Source organism: Symsagittifera roscoffensis, chromosome 4 (assembly GCF_963678635.1).
Source record: "Symsagittifera roscoffensis chromosome 4, txSymRosc1.1, whole genome shotgun sequence".
In the NCBI taxonomy this organism is placed as follows: domain Eukaryota; kingdom Metazoa; phylum Xenacoelomorpha; order Acoela; family Convolutidae; genus Symsagittifera; species Symsagittifera roscoffensis.
In genome coordinates, this window is record NC_087065.1 from 18,517,184 (window position 1) to 18,543,408 (window position 26,225).

General features: G+C 31.2%; 1 protein-coding gene across 1 annotated transcript in view; it reads left to right on the forward strand.

The window, feature by feature from the left end:
* Window positions 1-22,811, forward strand: part of LOC134843560 (elongation factor 1-alpha-like) — a 469,523-nt gene extending 446,712 nt beyond the window's left edge. The window contains exons 3-4 of the mRNA XM_063859684.1: window positions 20,301-20,575; window positions 20,805-22,811. Coding sequence (XP_063715754.1) covers window positions 20,301-20,575; window positions 20,805-22,672 — 2,143 coding nt within the window. The 3' untranslated portion in view covers window positions 22,673-22,811. The remainder of the gene's footprint in view (window positions 1-20,300; window positions 20,576-20,804) is intronic.
* The last annotated feature ends 3,414 nt before the right edge of the window (window positions 22,812-26,225 follow it).

The window sequence follows — 26,225 nt, forward strand, 5'->3', positions numbered from 1 at the left end:
ACAAGTGAGCGTTTTAAATTTGATGTTTTTTAGATGTTTCCTTCTCTTTCTGGGTAAAAGTTTTGTAATTTTGAGTGTTTTTCTCGATAATAGTAGAAATGATGAGAATATTTTTTGATTCGTGATTTAATTGAGCTTTTTAAATCTGACATCTACTCTCGTTTTGCCATAAATTTTGTGGTAAAAACAGTAAATTTGAGCGTTCATCTTTTTTTTTACTTGTGATAAAGTTAAGAATTTTAAATATGATTTTTCTTTGCTAACAGTTCACTGATCATCATTTTATCAAACGTTTGTTAAATTTTCAAGTGTTTTTTTTGTTTCTGATTATGAAGACAATAAGTAACCGACTCGTGACATAATTGAACTTGTTAAATCTGTTTCACTAATAAGTTAATCTGTCGTTGGTTTTTTTGTGAAAATTTTTTCTCTGAGATATGCGATGAAGAAAAATCTGCACCAGGCTTCATTGGTCAGTTAACTTTTTCCGATTTTAAAGACAATGATTTTTCCATAGATGATACAATTGAGCGTTTAAAGTCTGATATTTTGTAAATGTTGCGTTCGTTTTCTGGGTAAAAGTCTTACGTTAATTTAAGTCTTTTTCTCGATAAAAAGCATGATAGTAGAAATGATGAGAGTAGTTTTTGATTCGTGATTCATTTGAGCTTTTTAAATCTGACATCTACTCTTGTTTTGCTATTAATTTTCTGGTAAAAATTATCAAGTTTGAGCGTCCATCTTTGAGACTGATGGCACTACTTTTTCTCTTTTTGTGATAAAGTGAGCTTTTTAAATATGATTTTTTTCGCTAACAGTTCGCTGATCATCATTTTATTAGACGTTTGTTAATTTTTCAAACATTTTTTGTTTTGATTATGAAGTCAATAAGTAACCGACTCATGACATAATTGAGCTTGTTAAATCTGTTTTATTGATAAGTTAATCTGTCGTTGTTTTTTTTGTGAAAATTTTTTCTCTGAGATATGCGATGAAGAAAAATCTGCACCAGGCTTCATTGTTCAGTTGATAACTTTTTCCGATTTTAAAGACAATGATTTTTCCATAGATGATACAATTGAGCGTTTAAAGTCTGATATTTTGTAAATGTTGCGTTCGTTTTCTGGGTAAAAGTCTTACGTTAATTTATGTCTTTTTCTCGATAAAAAGCATGATAGTAGAAATGATGAGAGTAGTTTTTGATTCGTGATTCATTTGAGCTTTTTAAATCTGATATCTACTCTTGTTTTGCTATTAATTTTCTGGTAAAAATTATTAAGTTTGAGCGTCTATCTTTCAGACTGACGTCACTACTTTTTCTCTTTTTGTTATAAAGTGAGCTTTTTAAATATGATTTTTTTCGCTAACAGTTCGCTGATCATCATTTTATTAGACGTTTGTTAATTTTTCAAACGTTTTTTGTTTTGATTATGAAGTCAATAAGTAACCGACTCGTGATTTATTTGACCTTGTTAAATCTGGTTCATTGATAACTTAAGTCTAACATGGTTTTTTGTGAACATTTTTTCTCTAAGGTATGCGATGAATAAAAGTCTGCACCATGCTTCTTTTGTGAGTTGATAACTTTTGATCAAGTCCATAGTATTTGTGGTTATGATGACATAGATCCAACGCTGATATCTGATTTACCTTTTGTTCTGATCTTTGTTTTTAGCAATTTTTTTTCAAAAAAATCTGACTAACTGCTAGCAGCTGCTGGCAATCCTTTGAGAAGGCCAATTATTACTATGAAGTTTTCTTCTGATGTTAATGACAATGAAATTTTCATAGATGATACAAGTGAGCGTTTTAAATTTGATGTTTTTTAGATGTTTCCTTCTCTTTCTGGGTAAAAGTTTTATGTAATTTTGAGTGTTTTTCTCGATAATAGTAGAAATGATGAATATTTTTTGATTCGTGATTTAATTGAGCTTTTTAAATCTGACATCTACTCTCGTTTTGCCATAAATTTTGTGGTAAAAACAGTAAATTTGAGCGTTCATCTTTTTTTTTACTTGTGATAAAGTTAAGAATTTTAAATATGATTTTTCTTTGCTAACAGTTCGCTGATCATCATTTTATCAAACGTTTGTTAAATTTTCAAGTGTTTTTTTGTTTCTGATTATGAAGACAATAAGTAACCGACTCGTGACATAATTGAACTTGTTAAATCTGTTTCACTAATAAGTTAATCTGTCGTTGGTTTTTTTGTGAAAATTTTTTCTCTGAGATATGCGATGAAGAAAAATCTGCACCAGGCTTCATTGGTCAGTTGATAACTTTTTCCGATTTTAAAGACAATGATTTTTCCATAGATGATACAATTGAGCGTTTAAAGTCTGATATTTTTTAAATGTTGCGTTCGTTTTCTGGGTAAAAGTCTTACGTTAATTTAAGTCTTTTTCTCGATAAAAAGCATGATAGTAGAAATGATGAGAGTAGTTTTTGATTCGTGATTCATTTGAGCTTTTTAAATCTGACATCTACTCTTGTTTTGCTATTAATTTTCTGGTAAAAATTATCAAGTTTGAGCGTCCATCTTTGAGACTGATGGCACTACTTTTTCTCTTTTTGTGATAAAGTGAGCTTTTTAAATATGATTTTTTTCGCTAACAGTTCGCTGATCATCATTTTATTAGACGTTTGTTAATTTTTCAAATATTTTTTGTTTTGATTATGAAGTCAATAAGTAACCGACTCATGACATAATTGAGCTTGTTAAATCTGTTTTATTGATAAGTTAATCTGTCGTTGTTTTTTTTGTGAAAATTTTTTCTCTGAGATATGCGATGAAGAAAAATCTGCACCAGGCTTCATTGTTCAGTTGATAACTTTTTCCGATTTTAAAGACAATGATTTTTCCATAGATGATACAATTGAGCGTTTAAAGTCTGATATTTTGTAAATGTTGCGTTCGTTTTCTGGGTAAAAGTCTTACGTTAATTTATGTCTTTTTCTCGATAAAAAGCATGATAGTAGAAATGATGAGAGTAGTTTTTGATTCGTGATTCATTTGAGCTTTTTAAATCTGATATCTACTCTTGTTTTGCTATTAATTTTCTGGTAAAAATTATTAAGTTTGAGCGTCTATCTTTCAGACTGACGTCACTACTTTTTCTCTTTTTGTTATAAAGTGAGCTTTTTAAATATGATTTTTTTCGCTAACAGTTCGCTGATCATCATTTTATTAGACGTTTGTTAATTTTTCAAACGTTTTTTGTTTTGATTATGAAGTCAATAAGTAACCGACTCGTGATTTATTTGACCTTGTTAAATCTGGTTCATTGATAACTTAAGTCTAACATGGTTTTTTGTGAACATTTTTTCTCTAAGGTATGCGATGAATAAAAGTCTGCACCATGCTTCTTTTGTGAGTTGATAACTTTTGATCAAGTCCATAGTATTTGTGGTTATGATGACATAGATCCAACGCTGATATCTGATTTACCTTTTGTTCTGATCTTTGTTTTTAGCAATTTTTTTTCAAAAAAATCTGACTAACTGCTAGCAGCTGCTGGCAATCCTTTGAGAAGGCCAATTATTACTATGAAGTTTTCTTCTGATGTTAATGACAATGAAATTTTCATAGATGATACAAGTGAGCGTTTTAAATTTGATGTTTTTTAGATGTTTCCTTCTCTTTCTGGGTAAAAGTTTTATGTAATTTTGAGTGTTTTTCTCGATAATAGTAGAAATGATGAGAATATTTTTTGATTCGTGATTTAATTGAGCTTTTTAAATCTGACATCTACTCTCGTTTTGCCATAAATTTGATTTTTTAAATATGATTTTTTTCGCTAACAGTTCGCTGATCATCATTTTATTAGACGTTTGTTAATTTTTCAAACATTTTTTTGTTTCTGATTATGAAGACAATAAGTAACCGACTCGTGACATAATTGAACTTGTTAAATCTGTTTCACTGATAAGTTAATCTGTCGTTGGTTTTTTTGTGAAAATTTTTTCTCTGAGATATGCGATGAAGAAAAATCTGCACCAGGCTTCATTGGTCAGTTGTGATAATGATGACATAGATCCAACGCTAATATCTGATTTACCTTTTGTTCTGATCTATGCTTTTTGCAAATTTTTTCAAAATCTGACTATAACTGCTAGAAGCTGCTGGCAATCCTTTGAAAAGGCCAATTTTTAATAAGAAAGTTTTCTTTTGATTTTAATGACAATGAAGTTTTCGTTGACGATACATTTGAGCCTTTTATTTCTGATGTTTTGTAAATGTGTCTTTCTTTTTCTGGGTAAAATATTGTTATTTTGAGTGTTTTTCTCGATAAAAACCTTGATAGTAAAAATGATGAAGAGTTTTTGATTCGTGATTCATGTGAGCTTTTTAAATCTGATATCTACTCTTGTTTTGCTATAGATTTTCTGTTAAAAATTAATAAGTGTGAGCGTCCATCTTTGAGAGTGATGGCACTATTTTATCTATTTGTGATAAAGTTGAGCTTCCTAATTATGATTTTTTTGCTAACAGTTCGCTGATCATCATTTTAATAGACGTTTTTGAAATTTTCAAACAATTTTTGTTTCTGATTATGAAGACAATCAGTAAACAACTCGTGATATAATTGAGCTTGTTGAATCTGGTTCATTGATAACATAAATCTAACGTTGTTTTTTTGAACATTTTTTCTTGCAGGCATGCGATGGAGAAAAGTCTGCACCATGCTTTTGTGAGTTGATAACTTTTGTTCAAGTCCGAAGTATTTGTGATAATGATGACATAGATCCAACGCTGATATCTGATTTACCTTTTGTTCTGATCTTTGTTTTAATCAATTTTTTTCAAAATCTGACTATAACTGCTAGCAGCTGCTGGCAATCCTTTGAAAAGGCCAATTTTTAATAAGAAAGTTTTCTTTTGATTTTAATGACAATGAAGTTTTCGTTGATGATACATTTGAGCCTTTTATTTCTGATGTTTTGTAAATGTGTCTTTCTTTTTCTGGGTAAAATATTGTTATTTTGAGTGTTTTTCTCGATAAAAACCTTGATAGTAAAAATGATGAAGAGTTTTTGATTCGTGATTCAATTGAGCTTTTAAAATCTGATATCTACTCTTATTTTGCTATAAGTTTTGTATTAAATTATATTAAAATTGAGCGTTCATCTTTTTTTTCCGCTTGTGATTTTGAATATGCATATTGAATGTGATAAGTTGAATTTTTTGAAATTTGATATCTACTCTTGTTTTGCAATCAATTTTCTGGTAAAAATTAATAAGTTTGAGCGTCCATCTTTGAGACTGACGGCAATACTTTTTCTCTTTTTGTGATAAAGTGAGCTTTTTAAATATGTTCTTTCTTTGCTAACAGTTTGCTGATCATCTTTTTATTAGACGTTTTTTAAATTTTAAAACATTTTTATGTTTCTGATTATGAAGACAATAAGTAACCGACTCATGACATAATTGAGCTTGTTAAATCTGTTTCATTGATAACCTAAATCTAACGTTTTTTGTGAACATTTTTTCTCTGAGATATGCGATGGAGAAAAGTCTGCTCCATGCTTCATTTGTCAGTTGATAATTTTGTTCGAGTCCGTATTGTTAGTGATAATGGTGAAATTGATCCACGCTGATTTTTGATTTACCTTTTGTTCTGATCTTTGTTTTTAGCAATTTTTTGATGAAAAATCTGACTATAACTGCTAACAGTTGCTGCTACTCTTTTGAAAAGTCCAATTTTTAATTATAAAGTTTTGTTTTGATTTTAATGACTATGATGTTTCACTTTCTGGGTAAAAGGATTGTTATTTTAAGTGTTTTTCTGGATAAAAACCATGATTGTAGAAATTATGAGAGTAGTTTTTGATTCGTGATCCAATTGAGCTTTCTAAATCTGATATCTACTCTTGTTTTGCTATAAACTTTCTGGTTAATAAATCAAGTTTGAGCGCTCATCTTAGAGAGTGATGGTACAATTTTTTTTGTGTGATAAAGTTGAGCTTCTTAAATATGATTTTTTTTGCTACCAGTTAGCTTATCATCGTTTTAATAGACGTTTTTAAAATTTTCAAACAATTTTTCTTTCTGATTATGAAGACAATCAAAAAACGACTCGTAATTTAATAGACCTTGTTAAGTCTGGCTCATTGATAACATAAATCTAACGTTGTTTTTTTTTGTGAACATTTTTCTCTAAGGTATGCGATGAAGAAAAGTCTGCACCATGCTTCTTTTGTGAGATGATAACTTTTGTTCAAGTCCATAGTATTTGTGGTAATGATGACATAGATCCAACGCTGATATCTGATTTACCTTTTGTTCTGATCTTTGTTTTGAGCAATTTTTTCAAAAAATCTGACTAACTGCTAGCAGCTACTGGTAATCCTTTGAAAAGGCCAATTTTTAATAAGTAAGTTTTCTTTTGATTCTAATGACAATGAATTTTTCATAGATAATACAATTGAGCCCTTTAAATCTGATGTTTTGTAAATGTGTCTTTCTCTTCCTGGGTAAAAGTATTATCTTATTTTAAGTGTTTCTCTCGATAAAAACCATGATAGTAGTAGAAATGATGAAGAGTTTTTGTTTCGTGATTCATTTGAGCTTTTTAAATCTGATGTCTAATCTTGTTTTGCTATAGATTTTCTGATAAAAATTAATAAGCGTGAGCGTCCATCTTTGAGAGTGATGGCACTATTTTCTCTATTAGTGATGAAGTTGAGCTTCCTAATTATGATTTTTTTGCTAACAGTTCGCTGATCATCATTTTAACAGAAGTTTTTAAAGTTTTCAAACAAATTTTTGTTTCTGATTATGAAGACAATCAGTAGCCGACTAGTGACATAATTGAGCTTGTTAAATCTGGTTCATTGATAACATAAATCTAACGTTGTTTTTTTGAACATTTTTTCTTGCAGGCATGCGATGGAGAAAAGTCTGCACCATGCTTTTGTGAGTTGATAACTTTTGTTCAAGTCCGAAGTATTTGTGATAATGATGACATAGATCCAACGCTGATATCTGATTTACCTTTTGTTCTGATCTTTGTTTTAATCAATTTTTTTCAAAATCTGACTATAACTGCTAGCAGCTGCTGGCAATCCTTTGAAAAGGCCAATTTTTAATAAGAAAGTTTTCTTTTGATTTTAATGACAATGAAGTTTTCGTTGATGATACATTTGAGCCTTTTATTTCTGATGTTTTGTAAATGTGTCTTTCTTTTTCTGGGTAAAATATTGTTATTTTGAGTGTTTTTCTCGATAAAAACCTTGATAGTAAAAATGATGAAGAGTTTTTGATTCGTGATTCAATTGAGCTTTTAAAATCTGATATCTACTCTTATTTTGCTATAAGTTTTGTATTAAATTATATTAAAATTGAGCGTTCATCTTTTTTTTCCGCTTGTGATTTTGAATATGCATATTGAATGTGATAAGTTGAATTTTTTGAAATTTGATATCTACTCTTGTTTTGCAATCAATTTTCTGGTAAAAATTAATAAGTTTGAGCGTCCATCTTTGAGACTGACGGCAATACTTTTTCTCTTTTTGTGATAAAGTGAGCTTTTTAAATATGTTCTTTCTTTGCTAACAGTTTGCTGATCATCTTTTTATTAGACGTTTTTTAAATTTTAAAACATTTTTATGTTTCTGATTATGAAGACAATAAGTAACCGACTCATGACATAATTGAGCTTGTTAAATCTGTTTCATTGATAACCTAAATCTAACGTTTTTTGTGAACATTTTTTCTCTGAGATATGCGATGGAGAAAAGTCTGCTCCATGCTTCATTTGTCAGTTGATAATTTTGTTCGAGTCCGTATTGTTAGTGATAATGGTGAAATTGATCCACGCTGATTTTTGATTTACCTTTTGTTCTGATCTTTGTTTTTAGCAATTTTTTGATGAAAAATCTGACTATAACTGCTAACAGTTGCTGCTACTCTTTTGAAAAGTCCAATTTTTAATTATAAAGTTTTGTTTTGATTTTAATGACTATGATGTTTCACTTTCTGGGTAAAAGGATTGTTATTTTAAGTGTTTTTCTGGATAAAAACCATGATTGTAGAAATTATGAGAGTAGTTTTTGATTCGTGATCCAATTGAGCTTTCTAAATCTGATATCTACTCTTGTTTTGCTATAAACTTTCTGGTTAATAAATCAAGTTTGAGCGCTCATCTTAGAGAGTGATGGTACAATTTTTTTTGTGTGATAAAGTTGAGCTTCTTAAATATGATTTTTTTTGCTACCAGTTAGCTTATCATCGTTTTAATAGACGTTTTTAAAATTTTCAAACAATTTTTCTTTCTGATTATGAAGACAATCAAAAAACGACTCGTAATTTAATAGACCTTGTTAAGTCTGGCTCATTGATAACATAAATCTAACGTTGTTTTTTTTTGTGAACATTTTTCTCTAAGGTATGCGATGAAGAAAAGTCTGCACCATGCTTCTTTTGTGAGATGATAACTTTTGTTCAAGTCCATAGTATTTGTGGTAATGATGACATAGATCCAACGCTGATATCTGATTTACCTTTTGTTCTGATCTTTGTTTTGAGCAATTTTTTCAAAAAATCTGACTAACTGCTAGCAGCTACTGGTAATCCTTTGAAAAGGCCAATTTTTAATAAGTAAGTTTTCTTTTGATTCTAATGACAATGAATTTTTCATAGATAATACAATTGAGCCCTTTAAATCTGATGTTTTGTAAATGTGTCTTTCTCTTCCTGGGTAAAAGTATTATCTTATTTTAAGTGTTTCTCTCGATAAAAACCATGATAGTAGTAGAAATGATGAAGAGTTTTTGTTTCGTGATTCATTTGAGCTTTTTAAATCTGATGTCTAATCTTGTTTTGCTATAGATTTTCTGATAAAAATTAATAAGCGTGAGCGTCCATCTTTGAGAGTGATGGCACTATTTTCTCTATTAGTGATGAAGTTGAGCTTCCTAATTATGATTTTTTTGCTAACAGTTCGCTGATCATCATTTTAACAGAAGTTTTTAAAGTTTTCAAACAAATTTTTGTTTCTGATTATGAAGACAATCAGTAGCCGACTAGTGACATAATTGAGCTTGTTAAATCTGGTTCACTGATAAATTAAATCTATCGTTGTTTTTTGTGAACATTTTTTCTCTGAGATATGCGATGAAGAAAAATCTGCACCATGCTTCATTTGTGAGTTGATTACTTTTGTTCAAGTCCATAGTATTTGTGATAATGATGACATAGATCCGACGCTGATATCTAATTTACCTTTTGTTCTGATTTTTGTTTTAAGCCATTTTTTAAAATCTGACTAACTGCTAGCAGCTGCTGGTAAACTTTAGAAAAGGCCAATTTTTAATCAAGTTTTCTTTTGATTTTATTGACATTGAAATTTTCATAGATAATACACTCCAGCCCTTTAAATCTGATGTTTTGTAAATGTGTCTTTCTATTCCTGGGTAAAAGTATTAGCTTATTTTAGGTAATTCTCCCAATAAAAACCATGATAGTAGAAATGATGAGAAGAGTTTTTGATTCGTGATTCAATTGAGCTTTTTAAATCTGATATCTACTCTTATTTTGCTATAAGTTTTGTATTAAATTATATTAAAATTGAGCGTTCATCTTTTTTTTCCGCTTGTGATTTTGAATATGCATATTGAATGTGATAAGTTGAATTTTTTGAAATTTGATATCTACTCTTCTTTTGCTATAAGTTTTGTATTAAATTATATTCAAATTGAGCGTTCATGTTTTTTTTCGGCTTGTGATTTTGAATATGAATATTGAATGTGATAAATTGAATTTTTTTAAATTTGATATCTACTCTTGTTTTGCAATCAATTTTCTGGTAAAAATTAATAAGTTTGAGCGTCCATCTTTGAGACTGACGGCAATACTTTTTCTCTTTTTGTGATAAAGTGAGCTTTTTAAATATGTTCTTTCTTTGCTAACAGTTTGCTGATCATCATTTTATTAGACGTTTGTTAAATTTTCAAACATTTTTTTGTTTCTGATTATGAAGACAAAAAGTAACCGACTCATGACATTATTGAGCTTGTTAAATCTGTTTCATTGATAACCTAAATCTAACGTTTTTTTGTGAACATTTTTTTCTCTGAGATATGCGATGGAGAAAAGTCTGCACCATGCTTCCTTTGTCAGTTGAAAATTTTGTTCGAGTCCGTATTGTTTGTGATAATGGTGAAGTAGATCCAACGCTGATTTCTGATTTACCTTTTGTTCTGATCTTTGTTTTTAGCAATTTTTTGATGAAAAATCTGACTATAACTGCTAACAGTTGCTGCTACTCTTTTGAAAAAGCCAATTTTTAATTATAAAGTTTTCTTTTGATTTTAATGACTATGATGTTTCTCTTTCTGGGTAAAAGGATTGTTATTTTAAGTGTTTTTCTCGATAAAAACCATGATTGTAGAAATTATGAGAGTAGTTTTTGATTCGTGATCCAATTGATCTTTCTAAATCTGATATCTACTCTTGTTTTGCTATAAACTTTCTAGTTAAATAAATCAAGTTTGAGCGTTCATCTTAGAGAGTGATGGTACAATTTTTTTTGTGTGTGTGTGATAAAGTTGAGCCTCTTAAATTTGATTTTTTTGCTACCAGTTAGCTTATCATCGTTTTAATAGACGTTTTTAAAATTTTCAAACAATTTTTCTTTCTGATTATGAAGACAATCAATAAACGACTCGTAATTTAATAGACCTTGTTAAGTCTGGCTCATTGATAACATAAATCTAACAGTATTTTTTTGTGAACATTTTTTCTCTAAGGTATGCGATGAAGAAAAGTCTGCACCATGCTTCTTTCGTGAGTTGATAACTTTTGTTCAAGTCCATAGTATTTGTGGTAATGATGACATAGATCCAACGCTGATATCTGATTTACCTTTTGTTCTGATTTTTGTTTTGAGCAATTTTTTTTTAAATCTGACTAACTGCTAGCAGCTGCTGGTAAACTTTTGAAAAGGCCAATTTTTAATCAAGTTTTCTTTCGATTTTATTGACATTGAAATTTTCATAGATAATACAATTGAGCCCTTTAAATCTGAAGTTTTGTAATTGTGTCTTTCTCTTCTTGGGTAAAAGTATTATCTTATTTTAAGTGTTTCTCTTGATAAAAACCATGATAGTAGAAATTATGAGAGTAGTTTTTGATTCGTGATCCAATTGAGCTTTCTAAATCTGATATCTACTCCTGTTTTGCTATAAGCTTTCTAGTTAAATAAATCAAGTTTGAGCGTTCATCTTAGAGAGTGATGGTACAATTTTTTTTGTGTGTGTGTGATAAAGTTGAGCCTCTTAAATTTGATTTTTTTGCTACCAGTTAGCTTATCATCGTTTTAATAGACGTTTTTAAAATTTTCAAACAATTTTTTTTTCTGATTATGAAGACAATCAATAAACGACTCGTAATTTAATAGACCTTGTTAAGTCTGGCTCATTGATAACATAAATCTAACAATGTTTTTTTGTGAACATTTTTTCTCTAAGGTATGCGATGAAGAAAAGTCTGCACCATGCTTCTTTCGTGAGTTGATAACTTTTGTTCAAGTACATAGTATTTGTGGTAATGATGACATAGATCCAACGCTGATATCTGATATACCTTTTGTTCTGATTTTTGTTTTGGGCAATTTTTTTTTTAAATCTGACTAACTGCTAGCAGCTGCTGGTAAACTTTTGAAAAGGCCAATTTTTAATCAAGTTTTCTTTCGATTTTATTGACATTGAAATTTTCATAGATAATACAATTGAGCCCTTTAAATCTGATGTTTTGTAATTGTGTCTTTCTCTTCCTGGGTAAAAGTATTATCTTATTTTAAGTGTTTCTCTCGATAAAAACCATGATAGTAGAAATGATGAGAAGAGTTTTTGTTTCGTGATTCATTTGAGCTTTTTAAATCTGATGTCTAATCTTGTTTTGCTATAGATTTTCTGATAAAAATTAATAAGCGTGAGCGTCCATCTTTGAGAGTGATGGCACTATTTTCTCTATTAGTGATGAAGTTGAGCTTCCTAATTATGATTTTTTTGCTAACAGTTCGCTGATCATCATTTTAACAGAAGTTTTTAAAGTTTTCAAACAAATTTTTGTTTCTGATTATGAAGACAATCAGTAGCCGACTAGTGACATAATTTAGCGTGTTAAATCTGGTTCACTGATAAATTAAATCTATCGTTGTTTTTTGTGAACATTTTTCTCTGAGATATGCGATGAAGAAAAATCTGCACCATGCTTCATTTGTGAGTGGATTACTTTTGTTCAAGTCCATAGTATTTGTGATAATGATGACATAGATCCAACGCTGATATCTTAATTACCTTTTGTTCTGATCTTTGTTTTAAGCAATTTTTTAAAAATCTGACTAACTGCTAGCAGCTGCTGGTAAATTTTTGAAAAGGCCAATTTTTAATCAAGTTTTCTTTTGATTTTATTGACATTGAAATTTTCATAGATAATACACTCCAGCCCTTTAAATCTGATGTTTTGTAAATGTTTCTTTCTCTTCCTGGGTAAAAGTAGTATCTTATTTTAAGTGTTTCTCTCGATAAAAAACCATGATAGTAGAAATTATGAGAAGAGTTTTTGATTCGTGATTCATGTGAGCTTTTTAAATCTGATATCTACTCTTGTTTTGCTATAGATTTTCTGGTAAACATTTTTGAGTGTAAGCGTCATTCTTTGAGAGTGATGGCACTATTTTCTCTATTAGTGATGAAGTTGAGCTTCCTAATTATGATTTTTTTGCTAACAGTTCGCTGATCATCATTTTAACAGAAGTTTTTAAAGTTTTCAAACAAATTTTTGTTTCTGATTATGAAGACAATCAGTAGCCGACTAGTGACATAATTGAGCTTGTTAAATCTGGTTCACTGATAAATTAAATCCATCGTTGTTTTTTGTGAACATTTTTTCTCTGAGATATGCGATGAAGAAAAATCTGCACCATGCTTCATTTGTGAGTTGATTACTTTTGTTCAAGTCCATAGTATTTGTGATAATGATGACATAGATCCAACGCTGATATCTGATTTACCTTTTGTTCTGATCTTTGTTTTAAGCAATTTTTTAAAAATCTGACTTACTGCTAGCATAGCAGCTGCTGGTAAATTTTTGAAAAGGCCAATTTTTAATCAAGTTTTCTTTTGATTTTATTGACATTGAAATTTTCATAGATAATACACTCCAGCCCTTTAAATCTGATGTTTTGTAAATGTTTCTTTCTCTTCCTGGGTAAAAGTAGTATCTTAATTTAAGTGTTTCTCTCGATAAAAAACCCTGATAGTAGAAATGATGAGAAGAGTTTTTGATTCGTGATTCATGTGAGCTTTTCAAATCTGATATCTACTCTTGTTTTGCTATAGATTTTCTGGTAAACATTTTTAAGTGTGAGCGTCCATCTTTGAGAGTGATGGCACTATTTTCTCTATTAGTGATGAAGTTGAGCTTCCTAATTATGATTTTTTTGCTAACAGTTCGCTGATCATCATTTTAACAGAAGTTTTTAAAGTTTTCAAACAAATTTTTGTTTCTGATTATGAAGACAATCAGTAGCCGACTAGTGACATAATTGAGCTTGTTAAATCTGGTTCACTGATAAATCAAATCTATCGTTGTTTTTTGTGAACTTTTGTTCTCTGAGATATGCGATGAAGAAAAATCTGCACCATGCTTCATTTGTGAGTTGATTACTTTTGTTCAAGCCCATAGTATTTGTGATAATGATGACATAGATCCAACGCTGATATCTGATTTACCTTTTGTTCTGATCATTGTTTTAAGCAATTTTTGAAAAATCTGACTAACTGCTAGCAGCTGCTGGTAAGTTTTTGAAAAGGCCAATTTTTAATCAAGTTTTCTGTTGATTTTATTGACATTGAAATTTTCATAGATAATACACTCCAGCCCTTTAAATCTGATGTTTTGTAAATGTGTCTTTCTCTTCCTGGGTAAAAGTAGTATCTTACTTTAAGTGTTTCTCTCGATAAAAAACCATGATAGTAGAAATGATGAGAAAGAGTTTTTGATTCGTGATTCATGTGAGCTTTTTAAATCTGATATCTACTCTTGTTTTGCTATAGATTTTCTGGTAAAAATTTTTAAGTGTGAGCGTCCATCTTGAGAGTGATGGCACTATTTTATCTATTTGTGATGAAGTTGAGCTTCCTAATTATGATTTTTTTGCTAACAGTTCGCTAATCATCATTTTAATAGACGTTTTTGAAATTTTCAAACAATTTTTGTTTCTGATTATGAAGACAATCAGTAAACAACTCGTCATATAATTGAGCTTGTTGAATCTGGTTCATTGATAACATAAATCTAACTTTGTTTTTTTGAACATTTTTTCTTGCAGTTTTGCGATGGAGAAAAGTCTGCACCATGCTTTTGTGAGTTGACAACTTTTGTTCAAGTCCGAAGTATTTGTGATAATGATGACATAGATCCAACGCTGATATCTGATTTACCTTTTGTTCTGATCTATGTTTTAATCAATTTTTTTCAAAATCTGACTATAACTGCTAGCAGCTGCTGGCAATCCTTTGAAAAGGCCAATTTTTAATAAGAAAGTTTTCTTTTGATTTTAATGACAATGAAGTTTTCGTTGATGATACATTTGAGCCTTTTGTTTCTGATGTTTTGTAAATGTGTCTTTCTTTTTCTGGGTAAAATATTGTTATTTTGAGTGTTTTTCTCGATAAAAACCTTGATAGTAAAAATGATGAAGAGTTTTTGATTCGTGATTCAATTGAGCTTTTTAAATCTGATATCTACTCTTCTTTTGCTATAAGTTTTGTATTAAATTATATTAAAATTGAGCGTTCATCTTTTTTTTCCGCTTGTGATTTTGAATATGCATATTGAATGTGATAAGTTAAATTTTTTTAAATTTGATATCTACTCTTGTTTTGCAATCAATTTTCTGGTAAAAATTAATAAGTTTGAGCGTCCATCTTTGAGACTGACGGCAATACTTTTTCTCTTTTTGTGATAAAGTGAGCTTTTTAAATATAATCTTTCTTTGCTAACAGTTTGCTGATCATCTTTTTATTAGACGGTTTTTAGATTTTAAAACCTTTTTATGTTTCTGATTATGAAGACAATAAGCTGCTGGCAATCCTTTGAAAAGGCCAATTTTTAATAAGAAAGTTTTCTTTTGATTTTAATGACAATGAAGTTTTCGTTGATGATACATTTGAGCCTTTTGAATCTGATGTTTTGTAAATGTGTCTTTCTCTTTCTGGGTAAATTGTTATGTTATTTTGAGTCTTTTTCTCAATAATAACCTTGATTGTAGAAATCTTGAGAATATTTTTGATTCGTGATTCCATTGAGCTTTTTAAATCTGATATCTACTCCTCTTTTGATATAAATTTTTCAGTAAAATTCTATTAAATTTGAGCATTCATTTTTTTCGACTTGTGATAAAGTTGAGCTTTTCAAATATGATTTTTCTTAGCTAACAGTTCGCTGATGATCATTTTATTAGACGTTTGTTAAATTTTCAAACAATCTTTTTTTTTCTGATTATGAAGATGATTAGTAACCGACTCAGATATAATTGTGCTTGTTAACACTGGTTCGCTGATAACCTAAACCTCACGTTGTTTCTTTGGGAACATTTTTTCTCAGAGTTGTGCGATGTAGAAAAATCTGCAACATGCTTCATTTGTGAGTTTATAATTTTTGTTCAAGACCATAGTATTTGTGATAATGGGGATATAGATCCAACGCTGATTTCTGATTTATCTTTTGTTCTGATCTTTGTTTTAAGCATTTTAAAAAAAAATCGGACTATAACTGCTGGCAGCTGCTGGTAATCCTCTGAAAAGGCCAGTTTTTATTAAGAGAGTTTTCTTTTGATTTTAATGACAATGAAGTTTTCGTAGTTGATACAATTGAGTATTTCAAGTCTGATGTTTTGTAAATGTGTCTTTCTTCCTGGGTAAAAGTATTATGTTGTTTTAAGTGTTTTTCTTGATAAATTTCATGATAGTAGAAATGATGAGAGTAGTTTTTGATTCGTGATTCATTTGAGCTTTTTAAATCTGATATCTACTCCTCTTTAGCTATAGGTTTTGTAGTAAAATAAATTAAATTTGAGCGTTCATCTTTTTTTTCGACATGTGATAAAGTTGAGCTTTTTATATATGATTTTTCTTAGCTAACCTTTGGCTGATCATCTTTTTATTAGACGTTTGTTAAATTTTCTAACAATCTTTTTTCTCTGATTATCAAGATAATTAGTAACCGACTCAGATATAATTGAGCTTGTTAACTCTGGTTCACTGATAACCTAAATCTTATGTTGTTTCGCTGGGAACACTTTTTCTCGGAGATTTGCTATGTAGAAAAATCTGCAACATACTTCATTTGTGAGTTGATAACTTTTGTTCAAGACCGTAGTATTTGTGATAATAATGAGATAGATCCAACGCTGATTTCTGATTTACCTTTTGTTCTGATCTTTGTTTTTAGCTTTTTTTCAAAATCGGATTATAACTGCTAGCAACTGCTGGTAATCATCTGAAAAGGCCAATTTTTATTTAAAAAGTTTTCTTTTGATTTTAATGACAATGAAATTTTCTTAGATGATTTAATTGAGCCTTTTGAATCTGATGTTTTGTAAATGTGTCTTTCTCTTTCTGGGTAAAATATTATGTTATTTTGAGTGTTTTTTCTCGATAATAACCATGATAGTAGAAATGATGAGAATCTTTTTTGATTCGTGATTCAATTGAGGTTTTTAAATCTGATGTCTACTCCTCTTTTGATATAAAATTTTTTAGTAAAATATATTAAATTTGAGCGTTCATTTTTTTCGAGTAGTGATAAAGTTGAGCTTTCTAAATATGATTTTTTTTAGCTAACAGTTCGCTGATGATCATTTTATTAGGCGTTTGTTAATTTTTCAAACAATTCCTTTACTGATTATGAAAACAATTAGTAAACGACTCAGATATAATTGAGCTTGTTAACTCTGGTTCACTGATAACCTAAATCTTATGTTGTTTCGTTGGGAACACTTTTTCTCGGAGATTTGCGTTGTAGAAAAATCTGCAACATGCTTCTTTTGTGAGTATTTTTTTTGTTCAAGACCATAGTATTTGTGATAATAATGAGGTAGATCCAACGCTGATTTCTGATTTACCTTTTGTTCTTATCTTTTTTTCTAAAATTGGACTATAACTGCTAGCAGCTGCTGGTAATCCTTTGAAAAGGCCAATTTTTAATCAAAAAAACTTCTTCTAATTTTAATGACAATGAAATTTTCTTGGATGATACAATTGAGCCTTTTGGATCTGATGTTTTGTAAATGTGTCTTTCTCTTTTTGGGTAAAATATTATGTTTTTTTTTGAGTTTTGCTCGATAAAAACATGATAAGAGAAATGATGATAATATATTTTGATTCGTGATTCAATTGAGCTTTTTAAATCTGATATCTACTCCTCTTTTGATATAAATTTTGTAGTAAAAGTATATTAAATTTGAGCGTTCATCTTCTCTTTCACTTGTGATAAAGTTGAGCTTTTCAAATATGATTTTTCTTAGCTAACAGTTCGCTGATGATCATTTTGTTAGACGTTTGTTAAATTTTCAAACAATCTTCTTTTTCTGATCTTGAAGATGATTAGTAACCGACTCAGATATAATTGAGCTTGTTAACTCTGGTTCACTCATAACCTAAATCTTACGTTGTTTCATTGGGAACCTTTTTTCCTCGGAGATATGCGATGTAGAAAAATCTGCAACTTGCTTCATTTGTGAGTTGTTAACTTTTGTTCAAGACCGTAGTAGTCGTGATAATGATGAGATAGATCCAACGCTGATTTCTGGTTTACCTTTTGTTCTGATCTTTGTTTTTAGCATTTTTTAAAAGTCGTACTATAACTGCTAGCAGCTGCTGGTAATCCTCTGAAAAGGCCAATTTTTAATAAGAAAGTTTCCTTTTGATTTTTAATGGCAATGAAATTTTCATAGATTATACAATTGAGCCTTTTAGTTCTGATGTTTTGTAAGTGTGTATTTCTCTTCCTGGATAAAAGTATTTTGTTATTTAAATTGTTTCTCTCGATAAAAAACATGATAGTAGAAATGATGAGAGTAGTTTTTGATTCACGAATCATTTGAGATTTTTAAATCTGATATCTACTCTTGTTTTGCTATAAAATTTCTGGTGAAAAATAATAAGTTTGAGCGTCCATCTTTGAGAGTGATGGCACTATTCTTTTCTATATGTGATGAAGTTGAGCTTCTTAATTATGATTTGTTTTGCTAACAGCTCGCTGATCATTATTTTAATAGACGTTTTTAAAATTTTCGAACAATTTTTTGTTTCTGATTATGAAGAAAATAAGTGATTGACTCAGATATAATCGAGCTTGTCAAATCTGGTTAACTGATAACCTAAATCTAACGTTGTTTCATTGGAAACCTTTTTTTCTCGGAGATATGCGATGTAGAAAAATCTGCAACTTGCTTCATTTGTGAGTTGATAACTTTTGTTCAAGACCGTAGTATTCGTGATAATGATGAGATAGATCCAACGCTGATTTCTGGTTTACCTTTTGTTCTGATCTTTGTTTTTAGCTTTTTTTAAAAGTCGTACTATAACTGCTAGCAGCTGCTGGTAATCCTCTGAAAAGGCCAATTTTTAATAAGAAAGTTTCCTTTTGATTTTTAATGACAATGAAATTTTCATAGATTATACAATTGAGCCTTTTAGTTCTGATGTTTTGTAAGTGTGTCTTTCTCTTCCTGGATAAAAGTATTTTTTTAATTAAATTGTTTCTCTCGATAAAAAACATGATAGTAGAAATGATGAGAGTAGTTTTTGATTCACGAATCATTTGAGATTTTTAAATCTGATATCTACTCTTGTTTTGCTATAAAATTTCTGGTGAAAAATAATAAGTTTGAGCGTCCATCTTTGAGAGTGATGGCACTATTCTTTTCTATATGTGATGAAATTGAGCTTCTTAATTATGATTTGTTTTGCTAACAGCTCGCTGATCATCATTTTAATAGATGTTTTTAAAATTTTCGAACAATTTTTTGTTTCTGATTATGAAGAAAATAAGTGATTGACTCAGATATAATCGAGCTTGTCAAATCTGGCTAACTGATAACCTAAATCTAACGTTGTTTCATTGGGAACACTTTTTCTCGGAGATATGCGATGAAGAAAAATCTGCACCATGCTTCATTTGTGAGTTGTTAATTTTTGTTCGAGATCGTAGTATTAGTGATAAAGATGATATAGATCCCACGCTGATTTCTGATTTACTTTTTGTTCTCATCTTTGTATTTAGCAATTTATTTTTGAAAAAATTGGACTATAACTGCTAGCAGCTGCTGGTAATCCTCTGAAAACGCCAATTTTTAATAGGGAATATTCCTTTTGATTTTTAATGACAATGAACTTTTCATAGATGATACGATTGAGCCTTTCAATTCTGATGTTTTGTATGTGTGTCTTTTTCTTCCTGGGTAAAAGTATCATGTTGTTTTAAGTGTTTTTCTCGATAAAATTCTTGATAGTAGAAATGATGAGAGTAGTTTTTGATTCGTGATTCATCTGAGCTTTTTAAACCTGATATCTACTCTTGTTTTGCTATAAATTTCTGGTAAAAATTAATAAGTTTGAGCGTCTTTCTTTGAGAGTGATGGCACTATTCTTTTCTATTTTTGATGATGTTGAGCATCTTAATAATGATTTTTTTTGCAAACAGTTCGGTGATCATCATTTTAGTCGTTTTTAAAATTTTCAAACAATTTTCTGTTTCTGATTATGAAGACAATCAGTAAACGACTCGTGATATAAATGAGCTTGTTAAATCTGGTTCATTGATAACATAAATCTAACGTTGTTTTTTTTTTTTCAAATATTTTTTTCTCTGAGGTATGCGATGAACAAAGGTCTGCACCATGCTTCTTTTGTGAAATGATATTTTCTGTTCAAGCCCGTAGTAATTGTGGATGATACTATATTTTTTATGTTTTCTTCTGATTCTAATGACAATGAAAATTTCATAGTTGATACATTTGAGCCTTTTTATCTGAGCCTTTTTGGTACATTTGAGCCTTTTTTAGGTTATGGTTCACTGATAACCTAAATCTAACGTTTTTTTGTGAACACTTTTTCTCTGAGGTATGCGATGAAGAAAAATCTGCACCTTGCTTCATTTGTGAGTTGATGACTTTTTTCGAGTCCGTAGTTTTATGTGATAAAGATGAAATAGATCCAACGCTGGTTTCTGAGCACTCATCTTTTTCATTTACGATTTAAAAAAATTGATGATCACCTGTGGCGTTTAGGGACTCGTTCTCTCAGGACTATGAGCTAAGAGAGTATGGCTCACTGGGAACCTCAGTTGAAGAACAGTACGAATGGCCCCAGTCCCCCTCCACCTCCCAATTCATGTACTCCTCCAACGGCAACAACTTCTTCTCCCATTATGTGAGAAATCCATCAGATGAGGCTCGCATCCCAGAAGAAGACACGCATGACATGGAAGATTTTGATGAGTTCGAACAGGAAGAAGAGTTCGGACAGAGCTTCGATGCTTCTACGTTGTCTTCTGTCGATCAAGGTTATTTTTTATCCCCTATCTTTTAGTTGCCACTCAAACTAAAAGATTGCGATCTACTGAATGTGTTTGTTTTTAAGACGTTTCCCCGGCAAAAAGGAGTTGCTTTTGTTAATTTGTTGTCCCTTCATATGACAATATATCCATAAGTTTTTAACATGTCGTTTTGCTGTTATCCTAAATTTTTTTTGCCAGTTTGTAGCTAAAAAATTGATTTTTATTGATGTTTTAGAGAAACTGAAAGCGTGTATGGTGCAAGTTCAGAACGTGGTCGGAGACTCAATCTGTGATTCCCTCATTATTCAGAACCTCATCAAGTTCAACTTCAATTTAGACCACACAATAGACGCATTGGTCTCCAGTCCACGCAATCGTGACAAACAGTCCAAGATGTTCTTCTCATCAACGCCTCACGCTAACCAATCCCAGATCAGCAATACTAAATCAAAAGCAAATACAGAAACAGATGCCAGTAAAAGGGTGCTACAATTCGATCATCTCACAATCACAGAAAAACAATCAACAATACTAAACAACAACAAAGATACAAACATGAAAACAGTGGATGTGCTAACCAATATCGATTCAAAAATGTCAGACGAGAAGTCACGGATTAGATTAGATTCTGCTAGTTCTGGGCCGATTCAGTATAACAACCAGTTTTCTAATGTGTCTCCCCAAGTTTCAAAAACAAGTAGCAGTGACCCTGCAACCGCACCACTGTATGAAGAACCAGTTATGGATGAGAAAACAAAAGCGATGTTACTCGAGGAGACTAAAAAGCCGACGCTGAGCATAGTTGTAATAGGTCATGTAGACGCTGGCAAAAGTACTCTAGTAGGTCACCTACTGTACAAAATTGGTTATGTTACTAAAAAGGAGATCAACAAATTTGAACAGGAGTCTAAGAAGGAAGGAAAATCATCTTTTGCTCTGGCCTGGGTTATGGATGAGAACGCGAGTGAACGAAGTCGGGGTATTACTATGGAAATTTCTGAGAAGTATTTTGAAACTCCGAAGTATTACATAACAATTGTGGACGCCCCTGGACATAAAGACTTCATACCAGCGATGATCACAGGAGCAGCGGAAGCTGACGCTGCGGTGCTTGTTGTTGACGCTTCTGCAAATGCTTTTGAATCTGGGTTTAATGCTAAAGATTTGTCATCTGGACAAACAGGCGAACATTCAGTATTAGCAAGGTCTCTCGGAATCCAGAACTTGATTGTTGTCGTGAATAAAATCGACTCTTGCGCATCGCCTGCCGACAGAATGACCGAAATAGAAAACATACTGACTCCGTTTTTGACGAAAAAGGCGGGATACAAACCTAGTGATATTCAGTTTTTACCCTGTAGTGGGTACTACGGTACTAATATTAAAGAGAAAGGTGATATGACTTGGTTCAAAGGACCGACTTTGCTCGAAGCGATCGATTCTCTGCCTCAACCGACGAGAGCAATTGACCAGCCGTTTTGTATGGCCGTAACAGATACAGTGAAAGTATCATCAAACAATATCACGGTGTCCGGAATTGTAAAAACCGGATTTGTCAAACATAATGAAAAGGTGTTTTTGCAGCCCGCGAACTTACCGACAGTCATCAAAGGAATCAAAGTGCTGGATAAAACTACCCGTGGTAGCAGTACCGCTATGGCTGGAAATGCTTCTATAGCAGTTGCTGGATCTCATTTACATTGTGTACTTAACATCGACAGTGCCTCGGTAGTGCCTGGGAGTTTTGTATGCGCGCATAACAATAATAATCAAACGATGTTAGTAACGAGTTCTTTCTACGCCAGAATCGTGACTTACAGTTCCAGTGAGATTTTAACCAGAGGAGCCGCAGCTGAGATGCATTACATAACTCTTCAAGAGCCAGTTTACATTAAGAAAATAGTGGGTCTGTTGGACAAATCAGGTGCTGTTACAAAACGCAATCCGAAATTCGTGCCTAAAAGTTCACAAGCGATGGTTATAATATCAACCCAGAGAAACATTTGCGTGCAGTTATTTAATACAAGTAAAATTCTAGGCAGGTTTATGTTGAGAGTGAATGGAACTACAGTTGCGGCTGGAGTGGTCGATAAAGTTTCGTGATCATAATTTTGACGACCGTTTACTGTGCATTTAAATAAATACGTATCTATCCTTGGAATTAGTATTGTGTAAATGGGAATTCAGTTAAAAATCCGCTTTCATATCAATTCATAGTCATCACCTGTAGAAAGTTCAGGCAGGAGGAAAATTGCAGAAAAGATTGGATTCTGCTAGGTAAAACTCTTTGCAGGGAAAAACTATATTCCTTCCTTGTGGTAGGATATTTAAGTTTTCAGTTAGTTGACGTTGTCTTCTTTAATTTCAATGAAAGATGTTATATCTTTTGTAGGCCGTGCGGGTTTCGTTATTACGGATTTATTTCTTCAAATTTGCACGTTTGGTTTTCAGTAGTTTGAGATTTATATTATTTAGTTTTTTTTTAGTACTTTTGAAGTTTCTGTAAATTTCAAAGATTTGCAATTTACAGAAACTTCAATATTTATTGAAGTTTCTTCAATATTTTTGAAGAATAAAATTTAAAAAAACTGCAGAAACTCTAAAAAATGGAAAAAATTTGTCTTGATCTCGTTTTTGCCTCAAATATAGTTATTTAAATATTTAAGTTATTTATAGTTAGTCAAATATTTTTCCACGCCGAATCTGTTACCACAAAAATTCATTGGAGTAGATCGAGTGCTATAGCGTTTTAAAGTCCTTTTAGTCGTGATTCGAACGACTTGAGAAATATGTTCAGAACATTTTTAAGAGTAATGAACCGACTTGAAATTTTTGATTTCAATCTAATTTCGAGCGAGTAAAGGGAGGGATTAGGTCTTATGATAGGAAATTATCAGCGTTTATTTACGCGGTTTGAGAACTGGTTCATCGATCATTCTTACAGCGCTTTGTCGGCATTCCAAGAATACAGTGCTGATTTAAATTAACCGGACAAAACGCGTTAAACTTGAAATTTAAAATGCATTTTTCTCAAATTGGGTTGAGTTTAGGTGAAAACTTATGAAGACAAAACTTGCCTAAAATTTAAGCAGAATTAATACGGTGTAATTTGTTTTGCAAAATTCGGGTCCAAAATTTAGTTCCAAAAATGGGTCATTTTGGCTTTTCTTAGTTAATAAAAAATTACGCCAAAAATACCCAGTCGATCACAGAGATAATTATATCAAAGGGAGCCTCTTAGGAAGCCCAACAAACTTTAAAAAGGTTATAATCTCCAAAATATTGTATAAATTAATTTATTTTTGTTTGATAGACAAAAAAGGTCGTTTTTACTACATAAAATACCAACTTTTAACTTAAAAACAATTTTTAAACAATTTCCAAATTTCTTTTGGAGAGAATACCCTTCATAAAGTTTGTTGGGCTACGTAATAGGCTCCCTTTGATATAATTATGTCTGTGATCGACTGGGTATTTTCAGCGTAATTTTTGATTAACTAAGAAAAGCCAAAATTATCCATTTTTGGGTTAAAATTCCGGGCCCGAATTTTGCAAAACAAATTACACCATATTCATTCTGCTGAAATTTTAAGCAAGTTTTGTCTCCATAAGTTTTCACCTAAACTCAAGCCAATTTGAGAAAAACGCGTTTTAAGTTTCAAGTTTAGCTCGTTTTGTCCGGTTAATTTAAATCAGCACTGTAGTTTGATAAGAGACAATATAACAGTTAATGTAAAGTGTAAATCGCAATAGAATTAAATTTTTAATTTTCGTGATCTTCTGTGACTAATTTTCTTTGACACCGAAAAAACTTTATGAATTGTTAGGGAATCTCCAATCAATCACGACCAATAGGGCTTTGAAATACTACACTTGATCCCCTGCGAGCTTTTCTTGAGGCTCCTAAAATGGGCGGGAAAAACTTCTTATCTATAGTTCCTTCCCGTCATTTAATGTGCGTGGTCGGAACAAAAAAAAACTGCTTCTTCTCTTATGCATAGATATTTTTTTTTACAGTTGAGAGAGCAATTGCTTGTAATCGGTAACTAGACTGTTTCCTTACACTTCTGCATTCACTTCTTTTTTCACTTCTTCTTTTCTTTATTGTCTTCATTTCTTCTCTTAACATTTTTCAGGTTCCTTCCCACTTGTTGAATGTCTGAAGTCAAATGTTTTGCAGAAAATTTTTGCATAGAATTCCTGGTTAATAAAAACAAGTTTCATGAAAATGTGCAAAAAAACTAAAAATTTGCAAAAATATTTGTTTTCTTCAAATAAATGTCCCGATTTTCAAAAAACGGATTCAATGAAAAGACCTCCTATTATCCTATGTGCCTGCATAATCCCCAAGTCTTGTCTTTCGTTACCCGACTGTCTGCTGCCTTCGAAAAAGTCTGTGGGAGAAATATTTGAACCATATTTTTGGATTTATTTCGTTTTCTCAAAAACTTATCTCTCAAATCAGAGCAGCCATTCCTCTCCATTGAAACTATCCACTTAAATCTGATTTGAGAGATAAATTTTTGAGAAAACGAAAAAAAAAATCCAGAGGAAAGGCTGCGGAAAGCTCCCCTGCATCAGCGGCTACGCCAAACTTTTTTGTAAACAAAACTTATGGCCCTCGAAATAGTCAAATATTTGATTTTTGAGCGTAGGGTGAAGCTCCACTGCATAATCGAACCGCCCAATTTCTTAACACAATAAGTTATGGCGAATTATCAAAATATTTGATTTGTTTGCCGTTTTTAGAAATTTTTAAGAATTTTTTTCGATAACTATCCTGCCAAATCGGATATCAACTCATCGGATATCAAAATAACAGGTTTTTGAACGCTTAATTTTATGTTGAGAAAACAATAATGGTTCGTGAAAAGCTCCCTAGCTACACCCAAACTTCTTTACACAAAACGTATGGCACTCGAAATTGTCAAATATTTATTTTTTTGAGCGTTTTTGAAGCTTTTTTGTCTTTGATCGATTGCTCGCCTTCAAAATTTGAGACTTTAGGTTCAATCGGGGAAAATTTTGGTGGAAGTTTCTCTGCGTAATCGAATACGCCCAATTTTTTAACACAAAAAGTAATGGCTCTGGGAAATATCAAAATTTTTGATCCGTTTTGTGAAACTGACTTTTCTCGAACTACCCTCACAAATCTAAGACTTTGGTTTCAATCAAAAAAAGCGGTTTGTGTGAAGCTCTCCTGCATAATCGATTACGCTCATTTTTCACATGAAAATTTGTTGCCCGAAAAGTCAATTTTTTTAACCGTTTTTTGAAACTACTTGATTTTTCTCAAAAACTACCCTCCCAAAAACTCAGATTTGGGAGGGTAGTTTTTGAGAAAAATCAAGTAGTTTCAAAAAACGGTTAAAAAAATTGACTTTTCGGGCAATAAATGTTCATATAACAACAGAGGGTGATTGATTATGCTTGAGTCTCTTCTGCGTAAGCACTACGCCCAAATTTTGTAACACAAAAAGCGTTGATTCTCGGAAACGTCAAAATGTTGATTTTTTGATTGTTTTTTGGAAACGTTTGAGAACTTCCTCGATAACTGTCCTACCAAATCGGATTTCAAGTCATTGGATATCGGAAAAACCAGGTTGTTGAAAGCCTAATTTTATGTTTAGAAAAAAGTTATGGGTTACGAAAAGCT